Source organism: Carlito syrichta, unplaced genomic scaffold (assembly GCF_000164805.1).
Source record: "Carlito syrichta isolate Samal-C Ts95f unplaced genomic scaffold, Tarsius_syrichta-2.0.1 Scaffold295875, whole genome shotgun sequence".
NCBI classification, from domain to species: domain Eukaryota; kingdom Metazoa; phylum Chordata; class Mammalia; order Primates; family Tarsiidae; genus Carlito; species Carlito syrichta.
The window spans coordinates 57,584-81,560 of record NW_007239971.1 but is presented as its reverse complement, the minus strand read 5'-3'; the positions used below and the strand labels follow the sequence as shown (position 1 = coordinate 81,560).

Here is a 23,977-nt window from a genome sequence, read left to right as displayed (position 1 = left end):
AGCTATTGGTCAGTACAGACCAGGGTCATCTGTCAGCAAAGTAAATTGATTACAGTAATTTTATCTTTTAACTAAGTTGCACATCTTAGTATATTGATCCTAGTTGAGTAATCTGATTCAATTTGTGTGAAATTGTTGAAATGCTACTCAGTAAAACTTGATCTGAAGCATAGATAGAGTTGTGTTTGGGTACTAGAGACCTGATCAGAGGCCCTGAGAAGATTAACCTAATTTACCTTTAATCTTTAGTATTATGAGTAGTCTAAGGTCTTGTAAACATAGAAGGATTGTCTTGAAAGCAATTTTTTTAACTTTACAAAGGCTAAATTAGCAATTTTTCTTTATCTTATATATAGCACCTCATGTTGGTCCTAAAGTGGTTATAAATGAATTATTTTTCTGCTGTAATTTATTCTTTATTGGCAAGATTTTCTTCACAGTTATTCTGTTGTATTTGGTTAAAATACGCCAATGGAAGCTAAAACAGTTTGATCAAGTTTAGTCAGAACCGGAATTTTTAAAATGTAATCATGTCCTGTTTCTCATTCTATTAACTAATAGGAACACGCCTGTAACATTAGAAAATTAATGTCTTTTAGGCTAACTTAGAGCACAAGTGACATGACAGTTCATGTCATTTAAAGCATGTATCTTTTAACAGCAAAAATTTAAAAAGCAAATAAGGTTTGAAATCTCTATACAATGTTTTAAATGTAACTGTTCTTATGATTTGGGATTCTGAATTTTAAATTTCTTTAATGCTCTAAAATTGATTAATCAATGTGTGCATTATTGAAAAACCATTGTAATAAGTAATCCTAGGTGTTTATTTTGAGAAATCGGGTTATTGTCATTCATTACTTAATGGCCATTGAGCCATCATTAGAGGCCTCTAGGTACTGAAGATTTTCAGGTGACAAGATGAGCAGCCAGGGCTCTTAAGCTCTGGATACTTCTGTTGCTTGACAACATTCCTTGCATTTTTCACTTCTATTCAGTCTTCATAGTCATAGTCTGCTTTTTTCAATAAAAGTGGAAAGCCTGTCAAGCCAAAATGGTATTATTTTTAGGTTTTGTTTCTGAGACACCTGACAATTAAAGAACAATTTCAAAAAACAATATAAAGAAGTAATGCAGCCTAACCAATCTCTGTAGTGACTATTACATTTAAAAATTTGCTGCCTCATGATAAATATATTTCTAAAATTTTAATTGTTTATATTCTAAAACTTTTTAAAATTTTTCTTTACAGTTTGTCTAATTGTATGAAATGTGTCTAAATATATATTTTACCCATGTTCTGACCAAAAAATAAATTGAAAGGAAGACTGTTGTCTAAATGTTCTTGTTTTGGACAAATACCGATTCCGTTTGTTAGCACTAAACTTTGTTCAGATCAATTTAAGTTGTGATCTTTTCTCCCCACCCCCTTTCTTTCAAAGATGTTGGGACTGTTCTTAAAGTAGTTTCAATTCCTAAGGAGACTTGGCATGATTTAGAAGAGGTTCTGCTGGAAGAAATGGCAGTTTTTCGGGTGAGTGCTGCTTAATTTCAAGTGTCAACAAGTTCAGTTGTACGTCTTTCCCCCAGGACAGCTGCACACTCAACTTGGTATGGACAAGTAGTCTAGCATACCCTTCTAATTAGCTTGTCAATTAGAAAGCCAGACACTAGTCAAAATAAACCTTGAAACTTTCAATGCTAGTTAAATCTAAAGATGTAAAGAAATATATCCTTGGCTCATATTTTGTTTTCTCAATGATACAATATGTGATTTACATTTTATATTATTTAAGTTACCTCACTGAACAAATTCCTCCCCCCTTCTAAAATCTCCTTTCATACTTTATGGTATAACTGAATGATATGTGCTTCCATGAATGTATTAAGGGAAATACATTCAGAATGACGGAGTAATGAAGACATTACAGTCTTTTTTTTTAGCTTATGCATGAATTATTTTATATTTTCTGAAAGAAATCATTTGCTAGCAAAGACAGTTTGAAGTTTTTACATCGCTGGTAGTCAATTTGTTGTAGATTCCTAGTCTACACGTCTAAGAAATGTACAGATATTTGTCCCTTTACCCTGAATCACAGAAGGCTCAGGTGGGTTTGTATAGTGTTGGAATAGTCAAGAGTCAAAGAAACAGGATATGCGGGCAAAAGGAAAGAAGATAAATGGAGAGGTATAACATAGACCATGTGTCTGTTGTTCCTTTTAGGAAACCAGATAATAGAAATGATTTGAATTGAAGCACACCTTGATATGAATTATTTATGAGATACGACAGGGAAGTAGATGGCTATAAAAGGTGTTACTGAAATTTTGTATAAGAAATAGAGCAGCCGGGCTCGGTGACTCAGCCTGTAATCCCGCGCCTTTGGGAGGCTGAGGTGAGTGGATTGCCTGAGCCCGCGGGTTCGAGACCCACCTGGGCAGCGAGACCTCATCTCTACAATAAATCAAAAAATCAGCCGGGCGTGGTAGCGCATGCCTGTAATTCCAATTACTTGGAAGGCTGAGGCGGAAGGATCGCCGGAGCCCAGCAGGCGAGGTTGCGGTGGCCGGGAGTGGCCACTGCACTCCAGTCTGGGCGACAGAGTGAGACTCCAACTCAAAAAAAAAAAAAAGAAAGAAATAGAGCAAACGCATACTAAAAACATTTATAACTGGAAAATGAATTTGAATTAGAAGTTGCTGTTACTCAGAAAATCACAACTTCAAGTGATTTCATTTAGTCTCCAATTGTCTCTGATAGTTTATCTATAAAGTGAAGGGGCTAGCTTAAAGTTTTCAGTTGATTCAATACTTTAATGGTAAGCAAAGTCTTCCCAAGACCACTTATCCCCCATGTTTATATCCATGTACAAATCCAATAGGTGCTTGCTCACTCTTCAGTAGTATTTTAAAGAGAAAATGAAGTGTGATATGAAAAGCTCTTAATACATATTCATTAAATTTAAATTCTAATTAGCATTGAAAAATACAACTGGTAAATTGTGAGATAGATGTTTTGTGATAACAAACTAAATGATGTAGTAGAATGAGTTCAGGTTCCTCGGTCATAGCTACATGACAATTCTGTTTGGAACACTTAGACCATTCCTGTGAGTTTCCATATCAATAAAATTGTGAGCATAATACCTCCTTTATCAGAAGACTGGAAGAATTAGAGACACTATATGGAAAGCACCGAAAACAGTGGCAAGCACTGAACTCAAAATGTTATTGTGAATGTAATTTTATTGTTTTAGTTTAACTAAATTGAAAATGAGGTAATTTCCAGTAGCCTTTTCTACTAATTCTTGATTGGAGTCTTCAAAACAATAACATTTTCATAATTCTAGTAAGATGTTTAAAATTCAGATACTTTGACCTTATTTTATCTATGATAATTTATAGGCTAAAGTAGCAATGCTGCCTGAAGTATCAATCTGGTATAGACTGATGAATAATCACTGTCATTCACCATGTCCCATAAATTATCTGAATGAACAAACACATTGGTACTTTAGCTTACAAATTAAAAAGAAAATACAATTATCCAAATAGATTATGTAAGCCACTAGAGAATCCATTTAGATTGAGCAAACAAGTTATGGTCACTGAGGGGTGGATATATACATTGCTATCTTGTGGTCATTGTCATGACTCCAGAGTCTAAAATATCTTTTCAATCAACATTTATTAAATGAATGAGTCTTGGTGAAAAAAATGAAATATGAAAAATTTAAAAATGTTAGACCTTCATAAAGGATACCATGCTTAAAGTGCCAGAGTATGAGGAAAATAAACTAGGAACATTTGCAAGTTATCCTCTTGATTCTCTAGTGGAAAAAATGACCAATTTTATATATTTGGAGATTGATATTGCCACCACCATTACAAATGAAGTTATAGGAGACATTAAAACATTATGTTGTCTTAAGAATTTATTTTCATCTCTCTTACCTTTGTATTTGTCATGATTTCCTTGCATATTTCGCTTCAGGTGTCAAGTATTATGAAAAATATATTTTTAATTAATTCAACTGTAAATATATATTAAACTTATGATGGTTTCGGTACAATGTTTAGTTCTGGTGATACAGAGATGACTACTGTAAACAAAGTCCCCGACCTCATGCAGTTTACAGACTCCAGTGTTATTTCTCTCAGTGTCTAGGGCTTTTTTACCTATTAATATAGTTGAATTTTATTTCGCAGAACAGTATCAAGTCACAATATCTTAATAATAAAGTTATGATTTATTATTGAATATTTTGGAGGATTTTATGAATCAAAACATGCATAATTTTGCAGTGTTATTGTGTTCTAGCTAATTTGTATTCCTCGTATATTGGGGATTTAAGTTAATATTTCACATCTTATCTGTGTTTTTAGTACATTAATAAACATTTTAATTCAAAAAGATATTAATGTAAAGTGGCCAATTAAATGACCTTTAACAAAATCAAAAGATGTTGGGAACCAAAAATCTTGCGAGTAAAGTCCAGTACTGTGTAATGCCATTTCAACCAATGATGAACCACATATATGAAGGTAGTCCTATAAGACTATAAGAGAGCTAAAAATTTTCTATCGCCTAGTATTTTCTATGCCACATTTTTAATTGTTTATTAAAATTGTTAAGAAAAAAAAGAACTGTAAATCATCCTCAGGTAGGTTCTTTCGGAAGTATTCCAGAAAAAGGCATTGTTATCATAGGAAACAGCATATTATCTCCTATGATGTACTCATAGAGATGTTATAGTTGTGTGTTTGTCCCTGAAGACCTTCCAGTAGGACAAGATGTACATGTGGAAGAGAGAGGTATTGATGGTCCAGACCATGTGTAAGCTAAGCTGATGTGTTTGCCTGTGTCTTAGTTTTTAGCAAAAAAGTAGAAAAAGTATAAAAATAATAGTAATAAATTTTAAATAGAATATGGCATGTAGAATAAGGATATAATGAAAGAAAATATTTCCATACAGCTGTATAATGTGTTTGTGTTTTAAGCCTAAAATATGTGTTTGTGTCCCCAGAGTCTAAAATACCTTTACAACCAACATTTATTAAACGAGCTAGTCAAAAATTTTTTGAAAATTCCATAGTTTATAGTAAAAAAAGGTAAGCCAAGGTTAATTGATATTTAAAGAAAAAATATTTTTTAAAAGTAGTGTAACCTAAATGTATTGTGTTAATAAAGTATACAGTAGCATGCAGTAATGTTTACTCACCACTCACTCACTCATTGAGTCACCCAAAGCAACTTCCAGTCCTGCAAGCTCCATTCATAGAACATGTCCCATAGAGTTGTACCGTTTTTTATCTTTTCTATCACTTTTATAATACCTTTTTCTGTATTTAGTTATGTGTAGATACATGAATACTTACCATTATATTACAACTGCCTACAATACTCAGTACAATAACACACTGTATAGCTTTGAAGCCTAGTAGCAAGAGGCTATGCCACACAGCCTAGGTGTATGGTAGCTCTCGCATCTAGGTTTGTGTAAGTACATTCTGTGAAGTTGCTACAATGATGAGATTGCCTAATGATGCATTTTTCAGAGCGTATGCTCATCATTAACCCACAAGTAATTGTACAAATATTTTCTGTCTACCGGGTTTTGTCAGTATTTTGCAGTTTCCAGAGAAATACACAACTTATACCTGTGATAGCTATTGGATGACATTTGGGTGGCATTCCAGATATTATGAGAAAGGTTCTTTATCAGTCTAACAATTAAATAAAATAAATAATATTATGCTGGCATAGAAATGATTGTTTATGAGTCAACTATTTTGCAGCAAGATTGTTTGCAACCTGGAATTCATCTCCTTCCATAGTAGATTGTTCAGTTCTCTTCCATATTCTCTGCTGCGCATTATTGTCATTATTTCTTTGGCACTTGTGTAGACAAAACATATTTGGGCAGAGTTTAGAGAAATATTTACTTTTAGCATTCTATTCTATCAGGCAACGTTCATACATATATTGTGGTGTGGCAATTGGAATATTTCACTGTCAAACTTTGTTTAATTTTGCAGGAGAAGGAAAAAAAAACCCCACAACACATTAAAGTGATAGCCATATTCAGTGAAATGAGCTGAGAATGTTATTTTCTATGTTTCCATTTGAGCCTTGTGAGTCATTCCATTTAAAATAAAATACTATAAAAAAGGTTGGTGATAGTTTGACAAGTTAAATAGAAAAGGTACAGAAAGGGTTATGGTAGTATCTAATACTCTTAGACATTTTTCTTCTTCTTTTTAAGGCATTTAGTGTTACCAAACCAGTTAATTTGACCATGTTATCATCTCCATGGTACCATGTTCATTATGTGTCCTCGCTAAGCTGAATAACCACACTTCACATAAATTCCTCAGTTAAAACTTGTACTGTGCCTATTGCCATTTTGAGGTTGGTTTTAGGAAAACATCTGGGCTAATCACATAACATTCCAGTGGTTTCAGTTACATTCAAGATACTTTTATTTTGAATGAAATCAAATCTCAGTCAGAGTATGGAAAGAAAAATATTCCTTGGTAGTAAAAATTTTCATTTTACAATAAAATTTTTAATAGATAATGAGAGGTGAAATAAAACTGACATTGGTATAGGACTCTACAAGTGGCTTTAATTTGCTATTAAGTATTCAAAATGGTATTAAGGCACTAAGAGACAAGCTTAATTTCAAATTTGGATTTGCAATCATAAATCTGAATTTGAGTAATATTTGCCATGTGATTCCAAAGAAGTTAAAGTTGATTGATCCTCAATTTCTTCATCTCATAATGAAGATTGTGATTATGAATACTTTTTAAAAGTGTTTTTTTCATTAAGATTACTAGTAATGGTAGCTATTGTTAACTAGTTATACAGATGAAAATCTCTTTTAAAATGCTTGAAAAATCCATACGTATATTTATTTTTATTAAAATATTCAGAAGATATAAAAACCTGAATTTTGCTGATTTTTACTTTTTTTATTTCTTGAGGGGAGAGACAGAAAGGGGTGAGAGAGAAAGAGAAGGGGGGAGAAAGAAGGGGGGAGGGGGGAGAGGAGAGAGAGAGAGAGGGAGGGTGGTTTGGAGGAGAAGGGAGGAGAGGAGAAAGGGGAGAGAGAGGAGAGAGAAGAGAGAGAAAAAAACGGAGAGAGGGAGAGAAAAGGGGAGAGAGAAGAGAGTGTAGGGAGAGAGGAAGAGAGGGAGAGGCAGACTTCGACTTAGTCTCTGCTGATTTTTACCTTAACCAGTCAGTTTGGGATTTTCTTTCCAGTACACTCCAACTTAAAGGGAGTCTGCTTTTGAGACAGTGAAATGTTACATCAAGTTGCAGTACACTTAGGACAATGAGCTTTATTTATAGTCCTATTGACTGCAAAGAATTGCAAGGTGTTTACATTGATAACACATGCATTTTAAGCCCAACTTACACAATATTCCGTGGGCAGCTGAGCAAACAAATGAGAGTTTAATTTTCATTCACATGTAAAACATAATTGATGCTTTCCAAAATGTAGTCTATTAACTCATTCTAAAGGACCAGTCCTTATGCTTAGCATCCAGCAAGCTATGGCAGTCTCCTGGGACCTGCAGGTTGAACAGCTTTGCAAGTGAGAAAGTTTGATCAGGTCCAGATTAAAATATCCAAAAAAAATATAAGTTGGAGTCATAGAAAATCTTGAAAAGATACTAAGTTTTTAGTTTCATTTTTACTTGAATACCAATTAAATGTGCAATTGAAACTAGTTTCATTAAAAAATGCCTATGAAGCTACATCTGTTTTAAATGGAAGTCTTATTCACCACTAGCTATTTTTCAGAAAAAAAAACATAGCTTACTTAAGTGAATGTCATTCTAATATATTATCTTTTAAAATTCAACCACTAGCAGTATATAGCACATCTTATTCTAAACTGTTACTAATTTCCTGGTCTAAATAATAAATAAGTTTCCTTTAATTAAGGGATTCTAGAATCTTAATTTAGGAATGTTGAAATCATAATATGACACAACCAAATCTGGTATGTGTTAGGGTTTCTTCTATGTTTTACCATTTATATAGGAAATAATTAATTTTCGTCTATCTTGTAGATATTCATTTTTTTGTATTGTCAATGAACATGAAATATATGAAAATTAATTAGCTTCATTTTTAAAAGAACTTAGAGCTAACTTTCACTTTAATTACACTAGCTGTTAATTCTTCTCTGCCTAAGAAGTGGTTTCCTTGAACTTTGACTATGAAATTTATTTCATGAAAACCTGCATGAAGTTAGCTGCATAATTACCACAGAACCCATTTTTCATGTAAAATTGTTAGAATGGGAGAAATTTCTGTCAAAAAACTTTTCTAAATTTTCTTTTTGGATTAAGTGATTGCAATATTGTACAAAGCTAAATACAATCTTCAAGTTTGTCTTTTAAAGCTGATTATCTGTGATAAATTTGCCTTGATTGTTGTGATTTAATGTTACTAAATTCTAACTATCGTATCTCAGTGTAGATAAAATTAATAGACATTTCTTTCATCATAGTTTTCTTTATGATTAATAATTTTGTAGAAAAATACCATATTTAATAATTAATACAATTCATTTGAACTATAAAATAGGGAAAGTGGAAATTTTAAAAATTATACCTTTAAATTAATGTTCATTCCTAAATCATTTGTCTTATTTGTATCTCAGGCAGATTGTCTTAACTGTGTTAAGAAAACCTTGTTCTCAGCTCATCCATTGGGGTTTGAAATGGAGATTTGCTATTCTGGAGCACATAGAGGGTAATTAAGACCACCAGAGTGATTGAGCTCACCAGGAAAGAAAGGTAGCATTTAAAGGAGAGTGGAAATATAAGGACAAGGGAAAGCAAATGTGTCGGGAATAGCTAAAAGATGAGAAGACTGTGATGCGGGCCATTAGAAAATAGCTAACAAAGAATTCCAAAGCATAATGGAATTTAATAGAGGAAGCAGTCAAGAAGGAATAAATGGTCGATCGTGCCATATAAAACAAACAAGACCAAAATAATCAGGGAGACAGAAAAATGTCCATTCAGCAATACAGAGTTCTTTGGTGACTTTTGCTACTGTGGATAGTAGGCCACCTCTCTAGAGTAAGGGCTAGCTCAGTGGGTTAAGAGGTGGACAGCACTGGATGAGAGATAAACAAGTAAAGACAGTGAGTGTAGAATATTTAGATTATTTTTGAGGAAATTCCAGCTTAGCCAAAAAAATCACTGAAAGACATTTTTATAAGATGGCTGTCTTTATCTTATATACAAATCAAATGGAAGAAAGAGTGTAGTATAGTGAGGTAAGTTGGAGAGATAGGAGAGAAAGGGGAAAACTGGTAAAGAATACATTCATTCATGCAAATATTTATGAAGAACTTGTAAATACCGGGCATAATTCCAGATGCTAGGGATACTGCGGTGAGATAAACAGCCAAAATCTCTGCTCCAAATGAGGGGGCATACATTTAAGAGGACATGCGAGGCCTCTGCTGCCTCCTCATACCCTATCACCCACCTCTGTTTCATACTGTGAGTCTTTTACTTTATGCCCCAGGACTTTTCTGATAGCAGCCAAAAGACAAGCAAGAGTCACAGCGGAGGTTTTGGAGATGTACGTCCCTAAGAGTGTCCGATGTGTAATTTAATGAGTGAATACTCTTCTTGGTACGAACCTCAGTGGGCTATTTTGAGAGTCATTGTTTACTACTTTCAGAATCGTTTCTCAGTAGTGACATTCATAACAGACCATTTTATTGATTTTTCTGCTGACCTCTCAATCTACAATTTCTCATTCTTGCTCTATTCCTGCAAACAAGATTTTGCCTCACACTCCGCTTTGGGATTTGTGGGGAGACTCATAAGACACAAGATAAATTATATGTATATATAATTTATCAATTATTAATATAGTATGTTGCTAATATATTAATTTATTGTTGCCTATAGTGTGTGTGTATATATACATATTCAGTAATAAGCACTAAAGAGAAAAGTTAAATAAAATGAGATGGGATTTAGAGTGTGTGTTTGTGTGTGTGAGAAAGAGAGAGGGGAAGACAGGTGAGAGAGAAGGAGAGATGAGAGGGGAAGAGAGTGAGAGAAGGGAAGAGAGATTTGAATAAACACTATACATCTAGATACTTGTGAAGTATTTTATATGTACTATTTCATTTAATCTTCTCACCATCCCTATGACAAATGTACCATCATACTCAGAGAAAACTGAGTTGCAAAAATTCACATACCTTACTTAATACTACACTTCTGGCCAGACTTGAACCACAATTTGAGTACATGCAGTTTGGCACCAGAGTTCAACTCTTCACACCTTCTTTTGGGTTCAGCCTCAGTCACTTACACAGTAAGGCCTTTTGACTCATCTAAGCCTCTTTCTCATCAGACCTCTCCAAGGCCCACAAACAGTCTCATGTCTGTCTTGGGTGAAAGATATGGGCTAGAGCACAGTCCAGTGAAAGTAAACCTAACAGATGTAAGCTAATATGTTCAGGTGTATAGCCTTTTGGTGATCTACCCACATCACAGAACAAGAATGATGTATGCAAGTCTACACACATTCATAATAAACTCCAACTAGAACACAGAGTGGAGTGCCTCGGTGAGTGTTATTTCCCTAGTTATTACTTCTCTATGTTAACCTGTTGATAGACATTGAAGAAATTATATTCTCTGGCAAAGGCTTGAATGTAGGATTTTGTACATGAATATTTTTCATAATATAATAATCTCATCCCGACTCAGGTCTTGCTGTCCTTGACAGCTGGAAATGACTCTACTGTCATGAACTCTCATTGGTGGTGTTAGGAGCTGAACTGGCAAATGCAGCTAAGCCACAGTGTCCGCCAGTTGAACAGAACAATTTTCACAGAATACCAGCATCAGAAAGGGCCACTTGGTGACTCTTATGAATCCAAATAAAAACAAAGCCCTGTTGCAATTATGACTGAACACAGACAAAAACATGAACATTGTCCAAACTACGAAAATGACCAAATAACCCCATCCTACCTAACGTGAATGATTGCTACTTCCCTATCAGTCTAGCTTTAGACTCACTCTGTTCCCTCCTTCTAAATGACTTATGAAGATACCTAATCAGGGAAGTACTCCTGTTTTTTGTCAGAATGCAATGTGCAGCAAAACTCTACTTCTTTGAACCCACCTCTAATTACCTAACACACGCCCAAAACATGTCCTTTCCAGCCCCCTCTTACCCTGCAGGTGTGCTTCCTCCTTTATATTTCAGCAAGTGATAAAACAGCTTGGGCAGCTACAGGTTTGTAGGCTGGAAGATATCGACATGATCTTATTGTCTGCTCCATATCTTTAACTCTTATCTGTGTAAGATTTTCATATGTCTTACTTACTCCCTGATTATATTGCTTCTTATGGGCACTGAAATTATTTTTTTTGCAAACTTATGCTAGTGTCTTGTTTTAATTAACGACTGACTTTTCTAATTGACCAAGCATTGCATATATTTCCTTTTCTTCTTTAGGAACCAACTACTATTTCAGCGATGGAGCTTTCCACAAAGCAGGTACCATCATGATGTGTTACAATCAATATTCTATATTTTATTAATTTGGGATTTCAAACAGAATTATTTATCTATCAAATTTCATAGATTTATTGACAATGATACAAAAAAAACAAGAGAAAAAAATATCTTGGCTACAATAAGCTAATGTAGTAAAAGTAAAGACAGTTTTCATTTCACCGGTGTTTTGGATTAATCTCAACTGTGTTCTATAAACATATGTCCCGGATTATAATTTATTGCAAATTTTCATTTATAGAATTCTCTCTCTTTTCTGGGTCATTGTAATACAATTTACTTAATGCTTAATAATTCTTTCAATTTTTTGAATTTGGTATATATGTATATTTCAGAATATAAGATGTTTATAATTTAATCTTACTATGCAAATATATAAACAAAATGAATTTTTATATGCTGGTAAAATTCTTTACTGGCTATATGTGTTTGGAGGTTCTTGACTTAAAAGTTAATTTTACTTTTCCAGTAGTATTGTATACTAGAGAAAATAAAATATTAACTTTGAGTAAATATAGAAGAAAAATAGAAAAATCATCACTGTCAAATGATAAGCTCTATAATTCCATGAATTCAAAGGCTAAAGGCAGCATGTTAGTCAGTTTTCCATTCATGACAAGTTAATGCTTTGGCCAGACAAGTGAATGTCTTCTAAATGTTAAATGATATGTGCAAAACAAACATAGTTTTAACTCCTAATAAATTATCTTTTCCCTGTAAATGTTACTTAGACATTCTATCTAGCATATCAATGGTAACTTTCAAAATGAAAAAACAAAAACAGACAAAGCCAGAATGAAGTAGGGTGCCCCTCACTTACTATTGTGAAGACTTAGATGCAAAATTGTGAAATATGACAATCATGTGGCTAATCATATTTCTGAACTGTTTACATATTTTGTCTCTGACCATAGTTTATCCCTTGAACAAGACACAAAATTACTACGCCAATAAAATTCAGTGTGTATCCTTTCCACACAGAGGTATCAAAATAGATTGATAATCTCCAAGATATTTAGAGCAACCCAGAGTGCAGATATTATTGACCTGATCCTGTTATCTTACACTTCCTAAGTATGTGTTCATCTGTTCTTGTAATCTAAAAATTGTCAGAGGTTGGCAAGGAAATCTGGGGATTTCCAGGATGGAAGCTAGACTGGGAGATTCTTTCCTGTAATGATTTTTTTAAAAGTATTTACTTTACTTCTCTGCTAAGCCTCATAACCAATCCTAATTGCATTACCTCCACATCTAGTTTTGTAAAACATTCCTTTCTGTTTTACATTTTTTTAAAGTTACCTTTAAAATTGTCTATTAATTCAACATTTCACCAACAAACAAAAGAGTCTATCAATTTATACCATAATAGAAGGAAATGTCCCTAGCCTTCATTTTCCATTATTGGACGTTTGATTTTATTCAGCTATGACTCAATTTCACTCATACTTATGGGTGTTTTAAAAGCAAGGTAGTAGGTTCAAGAGCGAGTAGTGTTGCAACTAATTTTCTGGATTAATGAACTCATCTCCTGCTTATGGCCCACAACTTGTTAAGGAGGATAGTGAGAAAGCCTGTGGTGATGTTAAATTGGGCAGAAAAAGCACATCAGGTTACTTACTAGTGACTGGATTATGCTCAATGGTGCCTGCAAGCCTACCCTATATTTCATTTGGATAGTATAATTATTTTTCCACATCATTAATAATCTTGCAGAATTACAGTAACATGAAGACAACACTGAGTTATATTTAATATTTGGCATTTTATCACACTTTTGTTATTATAAGTTCAGTTGCCATATTTTTGGTTTCTTATTCTTCCTATATATTATTTCTATTTCTCTCCTAAAGGATGTGACAGATTTAGATATTGTTATTTAGAAAACACCTTTTCTACTTAAATGTGATTTTTTTAAAAAACTGTAAATGTGAATTTTGCTCATGCTTCTTAAAAGTTATTGATCAAACGTAGAGATACTAAGTTGTGAGAACAACTTGATCAGCAACTTTTAAAAATAGTTACAAACTCAATGTATGGATTAACTTGTCAAAATTCACTATTGCCAACCATGCTTCTGGATATAGCTACCCCATTCTAAGCAATTCTATTGTTGCTTAAACATTATGCATTTTTTATTTTTATTATGTTAAAAATTCTTGCCTTAAATAGAATCTAAATTCATTTTTTTTTAAAAAAAGGAAGGTTGTTAGAAGAAAGAAATAAAGAACAGGTTCTTAGCAATACTTCACATTTCCTCTCAGGGAATTTAGCCATAATTTCTAAATTTTTCCTGGTTTACATCATAATTCAATATAATAACAAAAGTTGAATATAATAAAGGTTAAGTATTTAGTTATATATGCTATAATTTTATTTTTTCATTTAGTGATATGGAATATTTATCAAGATAAATGTTTCCACAATAATTGAGTTTTTATTGTTTTACTTTTCCCCTCTTATTTTCTTGTAATAAGTTGTAAGTTAATTGGTTAGATTTGAGCACAGAACTATTTTCTATATAAACACTTCTTATAACCTTAGCAATTTATTAGATTCTCAAGATACTTGAACTGCATTCAATTTATCGGTTTATTTATAAATGTAGTCTGTATTTGAAAATGCTATTTTAATTATATTCATTGCTGACTATTAGAAAATGTGTAATATTTTTAAAGCACACCATTGTTCAGAGACTGAGTTTTATAAAACTAATTTTTCATTTATAGGTAGATAAACTAAAATATACTTTTGAGGTCTTTTCAATATGTATTATTACATATTTCAGTATTTACATAACTTTATTCAAAACTTATTATAATTATTTAATGCTGGAATGCAAGAAAGCGAACTATGATACCAATTAATGTGACAAAATTACCAAATAATTTTATTTTTAAGATATTTCATGTTACATAAATTTGCAGCTATTTTGCTTCATTGGCTCATCTTTTTAAAAGACTTTTTAACAGTCATACTGTAATCTTGAATTAGTACCTGCTAGAACTTTTTCTTTTTTTTAACTCTTCCATATTCTGCCTTATTCAGTGACACAAATTTCACTGAGGATAATGGCACTGTAGAATGTTTTATCTGGATGCAAATTTTAAGGATCTGTTAAACACATTCATTTTATGGATAAGGAAGTTAATTCTGAGAAAAATGAAATGAATTGCTGAAGCTTACACAGAAAGCTAATGTATGGCAAGAAATCCAGGTGCCTGGACACCTGGCACAGTGCTTCTTCCAGGACACCTCAGCTTTTGCTTTGGTAAACAGCTGGAGTGCACATGATGTCCTTTCTGATGAACTTAAGAAAGAGAAATTGTTTCGTCATTTTGTTTAAAATAATCTTCCTGGAGGTGGTGCAAGGGCAAGACAGTTCTTGGTGTTGAGCCAAACTTTTTTTTTAATGCACCTACCAAAATGTTGGCCTATCCCTTCTCATTGGAGGGCACACTACATCCCAGGAAATGTCGGGCACACTACATCACACATCACAATCAACATCATAGGGTTCCCAGGCATCAGGATCAAATGATTCCTGCCTCAGGCCAGCCTGGAACAGATGGCATTGAAGACAGTCTGGTGAATCAATATCATAAAGAGTCAAAGGTAAAAAGCGAACTTGCTAAGAATAAAAACTGGAGGATTGAACATCACATTGCTTGGTGTATTACTGTCTTTCTTTATCTTACTTTTGTTTTATACTTAATAGAAGACATCTGTTTCAGTCAAATATTTAGAGCTTGCTCTGGTTCCCTTTTAAACTGTCATGTTATCTACCAGGCCTTTAAAGAAACATCAATAAGATGATTATTTAATCCATATATACAATTTATCTCTAATAAGATAAATGAACAAAACCTTTTTTTTTTAAAGAAAAATAGAGATTTGAAAAACAGGACAATGTTTGTAATAACTGTAAATTTTTTTACAGCAACAACTATATATTGGCTCAACAGCTGGGGTTGCCCAACTTCCATTACACAGGTGTGATATTTACGGGAAAGCCTGTGCTGAGTGCTGCCTTGCCCGAGACCCTTACTGTGCCTGGGATGGCTCTTCATGTTCTCGTTATTTCCCCACTGCAAAGAGGTAAGAAAAATACTGAAAATAAATAAAATATTTGCTAGCTTCCTTACCTGATTCCATTTTTGGAACAGCTTTTTTCAAAGACCGCATCAGCTTTTTCTGATTAATAGACAGAGGTTTGGGGACAGAGAGTAAGGATTTTTCCCCTTCTCTTAAAATGTTCAAAACAATCATAAAATTGTATAGCAGGAAAATTGAGTACTAAATGTCATGCAGCAGATAAATTACCAAGGGATATTTAAGACAACACAATAATATATCTTAATATTTACTCTTGGAAATAATATAGGTTTGCAACTTCATTTTACGCAAGGGGGAACTGAGGGCTAAAGTCACAGAGAAAGTCATGAGCAGAACCTAAACTGAGACTTGTGCTTTGTGACCAAAATGCTCTGTTATCCAAAAATACTCTTCTATTTCTATCCAGCAACATTCTCTCTTGTTTTTATATTTTAAAAAGGCAATTTATGTCCCTGAATGAACAGAAAATTCTCGGAGAAAGGATTTTATTTTCCTTTAGAGATTTAGGGAGTACACAGGGACCCAATTATAAAAAGTGAAGAATAAATTATTCCTAGTTTTCAAAATATTACATTTTTGTGTGTGATATATGTAATGTTGATTAATATCTCAAAATATGTATTTGTTTCAAGAAAAATCTAAATGCATTATCATAGTATCATCTTACATTTATAATGTTTAAACTTGTATAAAACCATGTAATAAAATAAAATCTATATTTATCTATGCATATATATTAAGTACACTTTTGATAATGCTTAAAGGGAATTTTTAGACATGCTTGAAAAAAGTTGCTGAGATATACCTAGAAAGTTATTTGAAAACAATAGATTTAGATGAAACATAGCTATCAGTTACTGGATATGAGATTTAATTCATTAGAGATATTAGATCATTTAATATAATGTTATTTTCAGGAAATACAGTTATACTACATAGAAATTCTAGACACATCCCAAAGTTGTATACAAACTTGGTTTGCTTTTGCTTTAAAAACTAAAAACACTTTCTCCATTTCACAAAATAGTCTTCTCAATATATGCTGTACTACTACTCACTGAAAGCTAGCTTTCTCAAATGATATTTACCAACTTTACTAGCCTCCAGGAAGTTAGCTGGACATGGTGGCTCATGCCTGTAAATCACAGCATTTAGGGAAGCCGAGGCAGAAAGATTGCTTGAGCCCAGGAGTTTGAGACCAGCCTAAGAAAAATAGTGAGACCTTGTCTCTACAAATAATAAAAACAAAAATTCTTCCTGGTGTGGTAATGTGCACCTGTAGCTAGTGGCTACTGGGGGCGGTGGTGGGGAGGAGGAAACTGAGGTGGCAGCATAGCTTTAGCCCAGGAACTTGAGACTGTGGTGAGCCTTATTGTGCCACTGCACTCAGCCTGGGCAACAGAGTGAGACCCCAGCTCAATAAATAAATAAACAAATAAAAAGAAGAAGAAGTTAAAAGTAGAAACCAACTTTATCAAACCACTACATTTTAGGAGCAATATAATTTAATTTGTTAAAGTTATTTTTTCAAAGAATCGATTAATGTAGTTTTCCTAGCTAGTGAGTAATGCTCTACAACATTTGAACCATTTTAAATGTTTGGAAAAACATTTGGGGTAAGACATGGCCCTAGTGTCTGCTTTAATCTTATTACATACTTTAGAGAACATTGAATGCAAAATCATCTACAACTTAATCGTGTGATCAGCCCAGATGGATTAAAACACAGTCTCTTGTTAATAATGTTAAATATACATAGTACTAACTCATATCATATAAGAAATACAATTTTCTTGTCCCTTCAACATTCAGAACTGATATAATAGGTTTGTATTATTTTCATATACGCATTCAGTTTCTTAAAATTTTAAATTTAAAAGAAAAATTTAATGAGTGTGGAGATAATGTCTATTGATTAAAGAACTGTGGATAGTTTAAGAAATAGCAATATACAATTTTAGTTAAGAAATTAAATTATTAGCCGGGCTCAGTGGCTCAGCTTGTAATTCCGCGCCTTTGGGAGACTGAGGTAAGTGGATTGCCTGAGCCCGTATGTTTGAGACCCACCTGGGCAACTTGGTGAGACCTCATCTCTACAATAAATCAAAATGAGTCGGGCGTGGTAGCGCGCGCCCGTAGTTCCAGCTACTTGGAAGGTGGAAGGCTGAGGCAGAAGGATCGCCGGAGCCCAGCAGGTCGAGGCTGCAGTGACTGGGAGCGGCCACTGCACTCCAGTCTGTGTGACAGAGTGAGACTCCAACTCAAAAAAAAAAAAAAAGAAATTAAATTATTGAAGATTAAAATTTTATGCTTATTAAAAACAAGATCACTGAGTGGATTTTATGTTACTTAAAACATGTGAAGTTTATGTTTGAATTAAAAAGAAAAATATTGTTTATTTTCCATTTGAAAGTTTATAATATTACCTAATTCAATAAAAATACATTTAAGTTTTAAACTATTCTTAATAAAGGAAATAAAAAGAAAATTATAACTACATATATGTAAGTTAAACCTGAATATTATTATATATTTGAAAAGTCTTTAATGTATACCTACAATTCAAGATTGAAGGAATTTTCGTTAGCACATTTTTGTTATGCCTTAATCCAGCTTCACGAGTCTAACACTCCATCTTTTAAAAGGATGTTTAGAGGCCTCACAATTTATATATTCTTTGTGATGGCATTTTTCAAAAGCTTAAATGGCAGTGAAAAATGCCTTCCCAAATGCTTTGTGGTTCGTGTTTCACAAGTTCTCTTGTTGGCTCAATTTTGAAATGTGCAACATCTGTTTGATAGTCTAATTCTACAAATAGAAATCTATAAATACTTTAGACTTCTAAACTTATGAATACAGTAACAAATTCCATATTTGCAATTCTCAATGGCCTTTGTGAGAGCTCTTTTTAGAAATGGTAACTAAATTTGCAGTAAGACAATGCCCATTAAAATAGCTGCAGAAAGCAGTTGGGCAAGTGTCCCCCAATCTTTTCCAGTCTGTGACACATAACCAATCTCCATTTTCAGCCTTTTCCTGGAACTACATGTCTTTTTTGTACCACAGCGGTTAAAACCTACCTCCTCTTTCCCAGGCAACCATTAGCAAAATGTAGAGAAAGGTTGCCCAGAGGGTACTGTATTCTAACATATGATCTAGGAAGAGAATATAGAAAAACTTAAGCTTGATTTTTATAAGCAAATTTGACTTTTCTCTAAAACATAAGCTCATCTCTTTTCTCTCATCTTCCTGTGGCAAAGGAGGCCTTCCCCTTAAGTCCAACATTTCTTGATGCCTTTATTCACTTCACAGGTAAATTGGTTTGCAATCATAGCCACACCATCATAAAAGAAACTGATTTAACCAAAAAAGAAAGGTTGATATGGCAATCAAAAAAGAAATTTTAAAACTAACTTTAAAATAGAAATTCTAGTCTCAATATTATACAATTTAGCTAAAGTCTATTTAAGGAATTATATAAGCATTAAGAGAAAGAGGACATTCGTGTGAATTGTAATTTTTAAACTTACTCCTTCATTAATGGTCAGGAAAAAAGTTTGATTCCCTTTATTGTAGAAATGGACTGCTATTTTAAATTTTGTGCTTTTTCCTCAGAAATTGAGCTTAGAGTTTCTAGATATTAGATTGTTATTGATTGACATTTGATAGTAAAAAGCCATGAATTCTCTGTTGTCAATATTTTAAAGACTATGGACACATTGTTAGTGCATTTGGATACTTATTTCCCATTCTGATCATCTTGTAGACTACTCCTACAGGTATAATGAACTGCTTTTACAAAATCTTTTAGCCAAATATATATGAATCTCTTTCTATAAGTTGCTAGAGTTTTTGATATCGATTTTTTTATTCTTCTTTATTCTTATACAAATTCCCAGGAAAGACAATAGGAATACAGTAATACCTTTTAAATGTAATTGTTTCAGACGCACAAGACGACAAGATATAAGAAATGGAGACCCACTGACTCACTGTTCAGACTTACAACACCATGGTAAGTCACATTTTTCATCTTTCAACCTGTTAAGTAACACTCAACTGAAATCATAAGTAATGATGCATATTCACGATATGCCTTCAATGCACATATCTCTCCCAGAATTAAAGAAACTCAGTTGAAGAGAAATAAAATCTCACAGAAAGAAGATGCTAAGGAACACAAAGTACTGAATTATGCTTTATTATCACAGGTGTGATAAATTCAAGATTTTGGATGCTTATGAGATTTAAAGAAGAAAATATAGTCTTAAAATGAGTCATGCAAATTATTCATTTATATGCTGATGATGTAAACCTAACGGATTGCTATTGGGTATCCTAGTCAACTAGAAAACAGTGTGCGTGTTTTCACATTGAATTGCTAATAGGATAGTCTCTTGAACTGGGCATTTTTGCCCAAATTCATCTTCTGCTTCCTAAAAAATGCCAAAAACCTATTTAATGTCAAAGTTGCTTCTTTAATGCTGAAACGTTAACCACCCTTCATTTAAAAAGCAGGAAATTTGTACTGATGCCTTAATTCTCCCACTTCAACCATTTATGGGGATAATAATGAGGTCATGCTTCCCTCTGCTGGGGAAACTTATCAATGACAACACTGCTGATAATTCATAGTTTAAAATGGCTAAAACCTACTACGTGAATCTTGTAGCCGAACATAATTATCTTCTTAACTTTTTTGGTGACTTTCACATTAAATTTAAAAGCAGTCTTAGTATTTATCAATTAACTTTTATTTCATTTACTAATTCTGTGTGTAGGATAGTCATGTCTATGAATGTTAAGAAAAAACTAACACAAATAGCATTTCAGCATTTAATCCCAGAATTTAGCTACTTTCAGAAATTCAGATCTCCTTTTGCATTATCTGCATTAGCTGATATCTGATTCATGAATGCTCACAGGGGTGTTTGTTTGGTCAATGCCAATGCCAGGAAATGGGTCACCACAAACAAAGCTAATGTTTTGAACCCACCCACTTTGCTTGCAGAATTTTCTCACCAAGGACTTTCCTACCTCTGATTATCCTCATTATAAATAAGAAAAAGACCACTAAATTGGAGTAAATGTGATGACTATCCCTGCATGGGTATGGTGCATTTATTGACATTGCCTCCTTAAATTTTTCAAATGGCATATTTCAATTGAACAAAATATTTGCTAGTCTACCCTTAATCTATTTAATAAAAAATTGAATTTTGATCAGCACCATTCTAACAATTAACTGTTCTGAAATATTAATTAATCATATTAAATAATATATTTGCTTATATGTGGCGCATCAGTGATAATACCTGGCAGTAAAAATATCAAGAGGATATAACTAGTACTAATCAGATTCTAATCTCTATATCAAAATGAACTTTGTTATTTTGCTCACTTTATATCTCTAGGGTTACATTAAATACAGCATTATGAATCTTATAGATACTCAATAATTATTTGATGACTAGATGAACAATCTAAACATTTCAAGTTATAATATAGGTACTTGTTTTATTACTTTTATCTTTCAGTAGAGATTTAAACTAAATAACATGTTTGGGTAAAAAATGTATTAAAGCATACATTATAATTATTAACACCATCATACTCAAAAATAAAATCTTTTTGAAGAATCAATTAACTAGCAAATATTGATATATATGATCATATGGCGGGCAATATACTATTTTGAAAATTGCAAGTGATACATCCATTTGTTCAGCAATCCAGCCCCTTTATTTTATAGATTCAGATAGTATTTCAAAGTGGTATTTGTGCTAGTTATGAGTGTAGGTATATACAAGGGGAAAACTAACCAAATTAATTATTCAAAAAATAATACCACAAATAAATATTATTTTAGCCATTGACTAAATGGACTTTGAAGAGTGTTATAGATTTTAAAAGATATATTTTGATGAAATTAGAGTAAGTAAAATGTGAAAACAGGGCATGTGGAATTGCTTAGCTATAGAAAGTACAGTGAACATAAATGAATTTTTCTTCTGATTCTTCAGTCAGAATGCACACTATAGGGAGAAAAGGGAACTGCTGGAGCTTGGTGGTACAGGGTCTTTTTTGTGTGGGGAGGTAAACAAGAAGTTTTGATATAAGGAAAGAAAGAGTAAAACAGCCCAAGAAGCTCTGCAGCAATAAAATCTTCCTTTTTTTAAAGGCCTTTCTTTTGTCTGCTTGTGTTGCTCATTGACCAAGCATAAAACACACCATAGATAACAGTGAATTTCAAATGTTTGGAAACTAAGTCAGGCATTCTCATCTGGCTGGACTGAGTTTTACCATTAGGAATCAGCAATTACTTCGAAATAGTTGATGTCAGTATTCAAAAGTAAAATGGGCAAAAATCCAGAGCCCAGCCCTCTTAAATCATGTATGTTGTCTTGCTAATATCACTTCTCACATTGAATAAAATATGTGTGCTCACATGGAAACATATAAAGATATGAGATGTTTTCACAGAAAGCTGCTAAGCAACGTGAAGCCAAATTACACACTTCAAGATGATCAGTTCCAGCTGTAATGGTAAACATAGTCTGTAACAGTCTATATTTTACATATCCTGAGGTTTAAATAGAGAGACTATATATAAAGCATCTCAGCATTAAGGTGAAAGAAATTTCACTTTAGATGAAACTTTTAGCACTCACTCGGCACTCTGCTCCCTTTCATGTAAAGCAGTCAAATGGTGAACTAACCCATGTAAAACAGAAAAACCCAGTTCCCCCTTGCCTTCGATCAGCACACTCTCCTCTGTCACTGGAGGCTGTGCATCTGGGGAGCTTTTAGTATCAAACTCTAAATATATACATGCTGGCAGATCTTGTCTTCCCACTCACACCTCATACAGGATGCTAAGGAGAAATCTCAGGTTGCTTCCAATCTGTTCCCTTCCCTAAAATAATTACTGTGCACGAAATCAGAGCTTATCTGACTTGTCATTCAAGAAAATGACTGATCAAGTCAATTTACCTCCAAACTACTTCCTATTTTCCTTTTTTGATTAAACAAGAATGAGCCATACTATGATTTACGTGTCCAGGATGGTCAACACTATTTCCTAAGTACCAATGTCTTTTAAAACATTAATCATAGATTTCTGAATCTTTTAAATATTTTATACCATTTCATCTAGTTTAATGGTATCATGGAATTTCACTTCCTAATAGTTTTCTTGGCTGTTCCACATTCAGGCATTTCCTTTCTAGCATGTCACAGTATAATTTACACAGAATCCAATCTTCTTAATTATCTCCAACTAGCTCATCTCAGTTTATGTCTTGGCTGGCATCAAGATCACTCCAAAATATCATAAAATGTCTTTGGCAGTGCCATCTTTATGGCCTGCAGAGCTGTAAAGTTAGTGTTTGGTCTCAGTGTTATTATAGTCTGTGCCTTAGCCTCTTCCAACATGAAAATCCAAGCATTTAACTCCAAAAGGAGTCTCAAGATTTAATCGATGAGCATAATGTCAATCTTTTTTTTAAAAAAACCCTAATTTTAATAAATGATTTAATTTCATAAAGTCTGAGGCAACACTGAATGTAAAAATCACCATTTTTTAATGTTCTGCTGAGAAAGAAAAACTACACAAGGTGGGCATCTAATAGATGATCCCCAGAATCACACTGGGACATACAATGATTCAGCATTCCTCAAAAGGAGAAATAAACTCCTATGCAGATGAGGATAACAGGGAAAATTATTTGTTTCAACCATAATCATGGGTGGTTGGAACTAACGGGATTTTAAAAACACTTCTTTAGCTACAAGCTGGTACTTACAGAGGTTTTCTTTCTGAATTCACAAAAAGTGGGCCCAAATCTCAGACAGACTTTAAAGAGGTATCAGGATAGTTGGTTCCTACATTTCTGGCAGAAGTAAGAAAGAATTTCTTCTAAAAGAAAGCAGTTCCAACTCAGATCAAGAGCAACTGTAAGACACATTCTAGTGTCAGAGATATTAAAATATAAAGAAGTATGCATAAAGGAATCAAATTATTGCAGCAGCATCTTCTATGATTTTTTATAAACCATTGTTGAAACTATTTTCACTGGAGACAATCAGTCATCATAATACTTGTTTTCTGGTGTTACCTTAGGTGAATAATCCAGTTATTTATAAGGCACAGATACAGATTACAGGAGCAAAAAGAGGTCTGAAATATTTTGTGTTACCTTCATTCTTTATTAAAATCTTTAAGTATGTCATCTGAGTTCACCTGTTCATATAGCTGTAATTTAACTATTGACACAGAAA

The 23,977-nt window shown here is 33.2% G+C and overlaps 1 protein-coding gene across 1 annotated transcript in view; it reads left to right on the top strand.

Moving 5' to 3' along the window:
• SEMA3A (semaphorin 3A) overlaps positions 1-23,977 on the top strand; it is a 525,999-nt gene that overhangs the window by 486,689 nt on the left and 15,333 nt on the right. The window contains exons 15-18 of the mRNA XM_008054520.2: positions 1,443-1,534; positions 11,525-11,566; positions 15,522-15,679; positions 19,645-19,712. Of these exons, the coding sequence (XP_008052711.1) occupies positions 1,443-1,534; positions 11,525-11,566; positions 15,522-15,679; positions 19,645-19,712 (360 nt within the window). The remainder of the gene's footprint in view (positions 1-1,442; positions 1,535-11,524; positions 11,567-15,521; positions 15,680-19,644; positions 19,713-23,977) is intronic.